This window comes from Photinus pyralis, unplaced genomic scaffold, assembly GCF_008802855.1.
Source record: "Photinus pyralis isolate 1611_PpyrPB1 unplaced genomic scaffold, Ppyr1.3 Ppyr1.4_LG9, whole genome shotgun sequence".
Taxonomy (NCBI): domain Eukaryota; kingdom Metazoa; phylum Arthropoda; class Insecta; order Coleoptera; family Lampyridae; genus Photinus; species Photinus pyralis.
Genome location: NW_022170878.1, coordinates 13,362,686 through 13,372,600, shown reverse-complemented (window position 1 = coordinate 13,372,600; position 9,915 = coordinate 13,362,686). Strand labels below are relative to the sequence as shown.

General features: G+C 39.2%; 1 protein-coding gene across 1 annotated transcript; it reads right to left on the bottom strand.

Moving 5' to 3' along the window:
• Nucleotides 1-1,995: 1,995 nt before the first annotated feature.
• On the bottom strand, nt 1,996-6,443 carry LOC116180905 (tubulin-specific chaperone E-like). The gene is made up of 7 exons (XM_031501086.1): nt 6,299-6,443; nt 6,029-6,236; nt 5,776-5,979; nt 3,203-3,391; nt 2,771-3,155; nt 2,378-2,666; nt 1,996-2,330 (listed from the first exon to the last, which is right to left on the bottom strand). Coding segments are annotated over exons 1-7 (1,572 nt in total). The 5' UTR covers nt 6,300-6,443; the 3' UTR covers nt 1,996-2,034.
• Between the last annotated feature and the right edge of the window lie 3,472 nt (nt 6,444-9,915).

Below are 9,915 nucleotides of genomic sequence, written 5' to 3'. Positions count from 1 at the left end.
GTCAGATACTATATTGTTTTGTGGATTTTGGCTGGTGTGGGAGGTATGGAATACCCCCCTGTAAACAAATATCTTATGACTGAAGATTCATTCCAGACCCGGTTGCACAGGGTGGCCAAATAAGAATGCGAGGTACTGTATCTGGGAACCTGTCCATCGTATAGGCTTGCGGTAAAAAAATTTATTACTAAAACGGCCACGAGAAAAACTTGGAAATTATTTTTAAGTTTCTGCAATGGCCGCTAGGGGGCGTAACTGCAAACTGGAATCTAAAAAAGTGATTTTTCTGTGAATTCCGCTATATTAACCTAACAAAAAAATGTCCGGTCTTTGAAGTTGACGATAATCTGAACAATTTTTCCTGTATCTCTAAAAATGAAGTGGTGGGGGGTATCCAAAGGTTTCCGTAAAGAACACTCTGTATCTTCGAAACGACTGAGCCGATTTTAACATACTCGGGTTAATTGAAAAGAGTTATTCTTCGGCTACAAATATTATAATATTTGAAGTTTAGTTAGTTTGGCATATCGCCGCTTGAGGGCTTTTTTCGACATTCCGGCAGAAATGGTTAATTTTCTCTAAAAATTTAAATGCGTTGGTTTGATTTTTTTTTAATGAAAAAGTAGCTAAATGATACCTAAACAAGCTCGCGAAAACCGCATCTCGATATTTTGTTCCTAACCTAAAATTTAGGCCAAAGAAAATTTTGTACCCTCAAAATTTTATTTTTTTAAGCTAATTTTTCCGGAATTATTTTTATTATATAATTTATGGCCCTAAAGTGGATCGATTAATTTTTTTGAGAAAATTAACCATTTCTGTCGGGACGTCGATAAAAGCCCTCAAGCGGTGATATGTGAAACTAACAAAACTTTTGAACTAACCCGAGTTTGTTTAAATCGGCTCAGCCGTTTCGAAGATACAGGGTGTTCTTTTCGGAAACATTTGAATACCCCCCCCCCCACTTCATTTTTAGAGATACAGGAAAAATTGTCAAACAAAAATTGTTCAGATTATCGTCAACTTCAAAGACCGGACTTTTTTTGTTAGGTTAATATAGCGGAATTCACAGAAACATCACTTTCTTACATTCCCGATTGCAGTTACGCCTCCTAGCGGTCATTTCAGAAACTTAAAAATATTTTCCAGGTTTTGCTCGTGGCCGTTTTAGAAATAAATTTTTTTACCGCGAGCCTCTACGATGGATAGATTCTCAGATACAGTACCTCGCATTCTTAGTTGGCCACCCTGTACATTCTTCCCCAACATGTTTAGTACCCTAGCCCTTGCGCGATAATTTTTCAAAACTTGTTATAGCTGAACATAGCTCTGGGGAGTACGGAATACCACGCAGTATTCCAATTGTTTGGATTTTTGCTGTAACGTTTATGGGAGAGGGCTCAAATCTAATTTTCTTGAAAGTTTAAAGGGGCCACACGTTTATGACAATCTTCTGGTGGTATATTTTTTAATTTTCAATATTTTTTGCCCGATATCTAAAGTCCCATAAGACATTAAGGATGTAAGACTCTTTTTTAATATGAGCAGCCTTGCCTGACTGTAGACAATAAATGAATTGTTAGTAATAAACACGAACAAAAGTAAAAAAAAAGCGCGTCAAGCCGCGTGGGGCCCAGCCCGAGGTATGTACGACAGAACGTATCATAAAAAAGCAGATTACATGATACCTTTGAAGCAAGCGTTTTTTCCTAAAAAAGATATCAGTTTCAGGTGATGATTTATTGGGGTTTAACTGCACTCATATAAACGAGTGTAGCAGTAAATTATTCGTTTGTGAGTTGCGGTGAACCAGTTTCGTAACCTTATATTTGAATGTCAATTTATCTTGAAACAGTCGATTATAAAAAGGTTGACTAATTTAAATTGAACTTGCAGGTGATCAAGAGTCATTTACAGGCGGAACTGTGCGAGCGTCCGCTCCGCGCGAAGGAGCTGTGTTCGATATACGAGGAGCTACGAAAACTTGTAGGCGAATTAGCTATATAACGTTTATTATTAATAAATTTATTATTATCACAATGTTACAATAATTTTATCACCATCTTGAACGGAATAGAATCCCAACTCCTTGCCCTCGTCGTTCAGCTCGATCTCGATTTCGGACGCGAGGCCGCTTACGTACTTTAAAGTCGGCCTGGAGGACAGGGCGAACAATTTTTGGGCCAGCATTATCAGTTTTTGAACGAGTATCGTCGGTGGCAGCTTCTTGGTGCGCGATTTTTCATTATGCACAAATAACACTTCGATTAAAGACACCTTGATGACGGTCTGCTTGGCGGCGAGCTCGCTCTCGTCTGGCGTACCGTACTCTGCAAGAGATGGTTAGCGCTCGCCGGGACGTGTTAGAAAAACTCACTTTCGATGAGCGTTTCGTAGCGATTGTGCTGCCTGATGAACTGTAGCTTTCGCTCGGCGTCACTTTGGACACTCAGCCATTCCAAGCCGTACTTTTTTATATAGTCGTATTCGGCGCCTTTTCGTTCGTCCGAACGAAGTACTGCGCCGTTGAGAACCTGCAGGTTGCCAATTCGAGCGATTATTAGCTGTATGCAGGTGGCGTACGTTTCCGATTCCAAAATTGGATTTTTTAAAAAGCGAAGATCTTCCAGGCACTGTAGTTTGTCAAGCTCCCCTATCGACTCCCACTGGAAACAGTCGATTATACATAATTAGTCAGGCTAATCAAAAATTTCCACGTGATACTTCAAGCACGTGGCGAGAACAATTACAACAATCAATTAATACCTACGTCACCAATACGATTGCACGATATCACCAGCTTCTTCAAATTAGGAAACATATTCGACTTCTGAAAGTAAATTCGCGTAATTCCCGTATTTTCGACGTTCAAATGTTCCAAGCGCGGAATCGCCGCGAGCTTACAAACTTCCTCCCAACCACCGATCGGATTTCCTTCCAAGTCGAGTACGGCGAGATTCGGAAACAGACCTTCGGGCGTATCCAAAGTTGTAATTCCGTTAAGCGGCGCTCGCAACTCGTCCACGAACGGATAGACCCGCCCCAATTCCAACACGGTATCCCAATCCAACCGCATCGTGCCGCAGATTAACGACTTTAACTTCGGAAATCGATAATATCCGTAATCGGTCGGCATCTCCCCCATAATGTTCTCGCTGCAAGTTCAGGGATTACACGCGGGGGAGGGGCGTCGAAAACGCACCTGACATTCAACCACTTCAGCAGCTCCAGCTGAAGGCAAATGTTGAAGATGGTCGTCCATTCGGTAAACAGATTCTTCGAGACGTCGAGCTCGACGACGTGCGGGCAGAGTTCTCGCAAACCGACCTGACCGTCGATGTTGCTGACGTTCTGCAGTCGCAAATTGATCACCTCCAGCTTCTGGAAGTTGCTGAAACCCAAAATGGGTTTAGTAAATGTGCGCCAATTTCGTTGGAAACCGGCAAAACACTTTAAATTTTTTCTCTCACATATTAAAATCTCGTGTCACTGTTACGCTACAGGACTGCAGCACGTCACTGGTGATTATTATTAAACAATCCACTCGCTGGACTGCACGGACCGAATATAGAATGCTCGCAGTGTTACTCCCAATCGACAGAACGTTTGAAACTGTGACTGCCTGCAGCTCAGTACACAAATGGCATGTGTCGGATGAGCCATCGCTATATATTCGTTTTGATATTGTACAGGGTGGCCAAATAAGAATGCGAGGTACTGTATCTGGGAACCTGTCCATCGTAGAGGCTTGCGGTAAAAAAATTTATTACTAAAACGGCCACGAGAAAACATGGAAAATATTTTTAAGTTTCTGCAATGGCCGCTAGGGGGCGTAACTGCAATCTGGAAACTAAAAAAGTGATGTTTCTGTGAATTCCGCTATATTAACCTAACAAAAAAATGTCCGGTCTTTGAAGTTGACGATAATCTGAACCTTTTTTGTTTGACAATTTTTCCTGTATCTCTAAAAATGAAGTGGTGGGGGGTATTCAAAGGTTTCCGTAAAGAACACCGTGTATCTTCGAAACGACTGAGCCGATTTTAACAAACTCGGGTTAATTGAAAAGAGTTATTCTTCGGCTACAAATATTATAATATTTGAAGTTTTGTTAGTTTCACATATCTTTTTTCGACATTCCGACAGAAATGGTTAATTTTCTCAAAAAAATTAAATGCGTTGGTTTGATTTTTTTTTTCATGAAAAAGTAGCTAAATGATGCCTAAACAAGCTCGCGAAAACCGCATCTCGATATCTTGTTCCTAACCTAAAATTTAGGCCAAAGAAAATTTTATACCCTCAAAATTTTATTTTTTTAAGATAATTTTTCCGGAATTATTTTTATTATATAATTTGTGGCCCTAAGGTGGATCGATTTAAAAAAGGAAGCTTTTAATGCCGCCGTAAATGCTCGAAATGCTGGCCATCACGATATATATCTCAAGATATCGAGATGCTGTTTTCGCGAGCTTGTTTAGGCATCATTTAGCTACATATTCATGAAAAAAAAATAAAACCAACGCATTTAATTTTTTTGAGAAAATTAACTATTTCTGTCGGAATGTCGAGAAAAGCCCTCAAGCGGCGATATGTGAAACTACAAAACTTCAAAAATAGTATAATATGTGTAGCTGAAGAATAGCTCTTTTGAACTAAGCCGAGTTTGTTTAAATCGGCTCAGCCGTTTCGAAGATACAGGGTGTTCTTTACGGAAACCTTTGAATACCCCCCACCACTTCATTTTAGAGATACAGGAAAAATTGTCAAACAAAAATTGTTCAGATTATCGTCGACTTCAAAGACCGGACATTTTTTTGTTAGGTTAATATAGCGGAATTCACAGAAACATCACTTTTTTAGATTCCAGATTGCAGTTACGCCCCCTAGCGGCCATTTCAGAAACTTAAAAATATTTTCCAGGTTTTGCTCGTGGCCGTTTTAGTTTTTTACTGCAAGCCTCTGCGATGGATAGATTCTCAGATACAGTACCTCGCATTCTTAGTTGGCCAACCTGTACAAAGCGAAGCGGCTGTAGTTGTATAAATAAATCAGAGAACAACCAACTGGGACGTCCATTATGCAGGGGTTGTGGCGAGGAAGATGAAACACCACACTGTCATCTACCATTGTGAGAAACACAAGAGGAAGTAACAACGGTGCGCCCTATCAAAATCCTAGACTAGATACAGGTATCCTTGAAGGGTAGATGAGCACAATAGACCAAAAGGTCGCAGTGCAACAACCGACTGGGACCACCCCTAGTACTATAACACTCCAAGGAACCCCAACCCCTGCATCCTGAAGTGCGCAGCTATTGGCCGTCGCCCTGAAACAAGGGGACGACAGCGCAGGCCCGCAAATCTTCCATACTCCAAGCAAGACACCAAGACTTAGGCAACCCATCAAACACGGCTCCGATTTGCAGTCCCCCCAGGCTTTAATATGGTGCTGCCATCGTCAACCTCAGCAATTCAAAACCTCTCTGGTTTTAATAATAAACAGGAACAAATCGTAAAAAAATTGTGGTACACAAAACATTTTTTATTCAGAATACGCATTAGCAGATTTTGTATATTCCCGTTTTTCGGGAACTATGTGTATCAAAATTGAAAATGAATTGAAAGAAGGGGGTTACTACCCCGAATGAAAATGGACTGCCTTCAATACAACTTTGATGTTCCAAGCATTTTTGTGTTAACAGTGGGAGTGCACAATTTTAGTTGAAGCACCCTGTATACACATCAAAAGATTTTGTACATTCCGAATAGTGGACTTACCTTTGTTTACTGGCGACCTCGTCGAAACCGACAAACTCCAGGAAGGGCGCGTTCATGGTCTTCTGAATACTGTACAGTTCCGCTTCGGTCAATTTGGCAGCGGCCTCGTCGTCCATTTGTCCGTAACGCGACGTGATCGCTTTCATTACCGACCGGCCGAGGTGGACCTTCTCGGGTCGTATAAAGGAACCGGACGTCGGCGTCCTAAAACGTAACTACAGCAGGGCGGCGGCTCGTAATGGCCCAGACCTACCTCGTGCAGAAATAGCTCACGCCGTTAACGCTACCATTGTGCTTCCCGCGGTCGCTGTAGTCCCAATCGACGCCGAGCCAGATGTTCGTGTAGCCCTCGATTAAACCGATATACTTAACGGTGCCGAATGAGCCGCCACTCTCAATTCTATCGCCGATATTTGCAGTTTTTATTGAAATCATCTCATCTTCGTGCTTTAAGACCATCACTTATTAACGAGAAGAAACAGTTGGGAAAAAGTTGGGTTAAGTTGCCGACTTGCATTAATACTTGCGATTAATAAAGTTGCATATTTCCTTTAACAAAAAATCAATAAGTTTTAATGACTTATGACTATAAATTTGATTTAATTTCAGTTTATTGTAGAAATCACGATTGACATTTCTTTTGTTGTTAATTTGAATGCCAAATGCGTTCCCATTTCTTAAAATTTTCGCCCGTTCAAATTTATCCCACTACTTAAACGTTTCTTTTCTGAAATTATGGCAAATAGTGTGAAATCCTAAGAAAAATCAAATATTTCTCTTATAAAAAGCATTCAAGAGATTGATTAACAGTTCATTATTGTTTATCACTTCCCTGTACTCACACACGTAAAATTACAACACGAGAGCGAATTTCACTAAAATCTTTTTCGTCCACTCGCGTCGATTAAATGCCCTCATTTCAAGAATGTTCGGCCTCTTTTTCGAAAATCCATTAAGTCTTAAGTATCATGTACGAATTCGAAGGACTCTAAGAATTCCTCGAATCGAAGAACCTGACGGATACTCAAGATACGAGAAATTCGAATAATCCAAAATAATTTAAGAAATATAAATAATGTGCTAAAATCTATTAATTCTTTGACGATTTTCTTTTAATAATTTACTAAGGTAGCCACCCTACCCGTTCCTGATACTATCTTCACTTTCCAGAACTACTCCCCCACTATCTTTCACCTGACTCACTTGAGTAAAGTGCTTTGAAACTCTATATCTGGCTCTAGTTATGGTGTCTCGCCCCTTAGCCTGTAAATTATCCTTCACTTTCGCAGTACAGGTTCCGAAGTGGAACCATTGTGCAATGAGGTTCCAGGAAAAAGAAATTCCTCTGGGTGTATTATATCACTCAGAAGACACAAGTTCCTTAAGGGAATCAAGATGCTCCTGGGAAGGGAAAATGATCATCACCAGTTTCTCTGAAAGGGGTTTCTTTGTGACCTATGGAGACCTAGACATAAGTTTACTATGACAATATCCCACCATGATAAAAGAACATTGTCAGGACTTGGGGTGTTCAACCCACGATCCAGAAGCGCAAAAAGTTCCTTGTCGCAAGGAAAAAGATGTTGACGTCAGGAAATTCGCCTTTATTTTAATTTCTCAAAAGAAGGTCACTTTAAATTCAAATGTCAACAATTGCGCACACTGCAACCCTATAGTTACCTATTCCATAAATAACGTTCTACTTACCTACCCACCTTAAAATATCACACAAACGAGCAACCTCCACGACTCGACTCGAAAGAGCAAATCATGTAAGACCCATATTCTCAAACACCTAATAATGATAAATTACTTTGATAACGGTCTCAATTTTTCGTGATCTTTCAATTACGTTACGTTTTTTTAACCTTACGCAAACGATAATTTTTTCCTCAAACATCTACGATTTTATTACCGACATTTGTTATGACACTCCCAAGTGCACGCAATTATAGAAGATATAGTAATATTGCAAAGACAAGGTCTTCTTCGTGAGCCCGAAGGCAAATATTTAAGATGTTTGTTAATACTGGTGTTGTTGGAAGTCGTTATTAATTACGTATAGATAATTCGGGGCTTGCGGAAAACTGTGAGGTGGCCGCCATTGAAAGTAATTTTGTTAGGTCACCTCGTTTCCATGTTTGATCTCATTTGTGTATATTTAGTTCTGATGCGTTTCGCCACGGAACAATTACAAGGATCAGGAAGTGGACGGAACGGCGATTACCTCCCCAAACTCACTTCCTCCTCACATTTTGAGGGAGTGTCTGTGTAGCAGGAATGATTAAAACGTTTTGGGGTTGAGGGGGTAACTGTGAGAGGGAAACGCAAATTGTTCTGCTGAGAGTGACTCCCCTTACCAAATTTATTAAATAAGGGGTTGTTTAAGTGTTGGTTACAGATTATTTAAACATAATCTATCAAAGAAACAAAAACGTTCTGTGCACTACGTAAAGTAACAACCTCCACAATATATGAATGCTTTATATTCATATTTATATAAGTTATAGACTAGAAACCACTTTCGAAAAAAATTCAAAAGGCTGTAACTTTTGAACTAGTAGCCCAATCTTGGAACTGTTTGAAATTATGGATTCTACAGGCCACATTCTATAAGAAAATTTTTTTTCCGGGTCGATCTGAGACAATTTTTTTTTCGGGGCTCAAAAAAAGGCAGTGTATAACCTTCCTTTTTTACCAAAAATCGACTGCACCAAAATTTCTCGGGAAAACACTTTTTCTTATTAATTTTGGTGCGTAGAATCCAAAACAATTCGTACTTTTTCGATTAGACTTCTCAATCAAAAGTTATAGACTAGAAACCAATTTCGAAAGAAAATTCAAAGGGCTGTAACTTTTGAACTAGTAGCCCAATCTTGGAACTGTTTGAAATTATGGATTCTACAGGCCACATTCTATAAGAAAATTTTTTTCCGGGTCGATCTGAGACAATTTTTTTTTCGGGTTCAAAAAAAGGCAGTGGTATAACCTTCTTTTTTTACCAAAAAATCGACTGCACCAAAATTTCTCGGGAAAACACTTTTTCTTATTAATTTTGGTGCGTAGAATCCAAAACAATTCGTACTTTTTCGATCAGACTTCTCATTCAAAAGTTATAACTAGAAACCAATTTCGAAAAAAAATTCAAAGGGCTGTAACTTTTGAACTAGTACCCCAATCTTGGAACTGTTGGAAATTATGGATTCTACAGGCCACATTCTGTAAGAAAATGTTTTTTCCGGGTCGATCTGAGACAATTTTTTTTTCGGGGCTCAAAAAAAGGCATGTATAACCTTCCTTTTTTACCAAAAATCGACTGCACCAAAATTTCTCGGGAAAACACTTTTTCTTATTAATTTTGGTGCGTAGAATCCAAAACAATTCTACTTTTTCAATCAGACTTCTCAATAAAAAGTTATAGACTGGAAACCAATTTCGAAAGAAAATTCAAAGGGCTGTAACTTTTGAACCAGTAGCCCAATCTGGAACGTAAATGACGATTCTACAGGCCACATTCTATAAGAAACTTTCCGCGTACGATCTTAGACAATTTTTCTTTTCCGGAGCTCCAAAAAATCAGTAGTATAAACCATCTTTTTACCAAAAATCGACTGCACCAAAATTTCTCGGGAAAACACTTTTTCTTATTAATTTGGTGCGTAGAATCCAAAACAATTCGTACTTTTTCGATCAGACTTCTCAATCAAAAGTTATAGACTAGAAACCAATTTCGAAAAAAAATTCAAAGGACTGTAACTTTTGAACTAGTAGCCCAATCTTGGAACTGTTTGAAATTATGGATTCTACAGGCCACATTCTATAAGGAAATTTTTTTTCCGGCCGATCTGAGACAATTTTTTTTCGGGCCTCAAAAAAAGGCAGTGTATAACCTTCCTTTTTTACCAAAAATCGACTACACCATAATTTCTCGGGAAAACACTTTTTCTTATTAATTTTGGTGCGTAGAATCCAAAACAATTCGTACTTTTTCGATCAGACTCTCAATCAAAAGTTATAGACTAGAAACCAATTTCGAAAGAAAATTCAAAGGGCTGTAACTTTTGAACTAGTAGCCCAATCTTGGAACTGTTTGAAATTATGGATTCTACAGTCCACATTCTATAAGAAAATTTTTTTCCG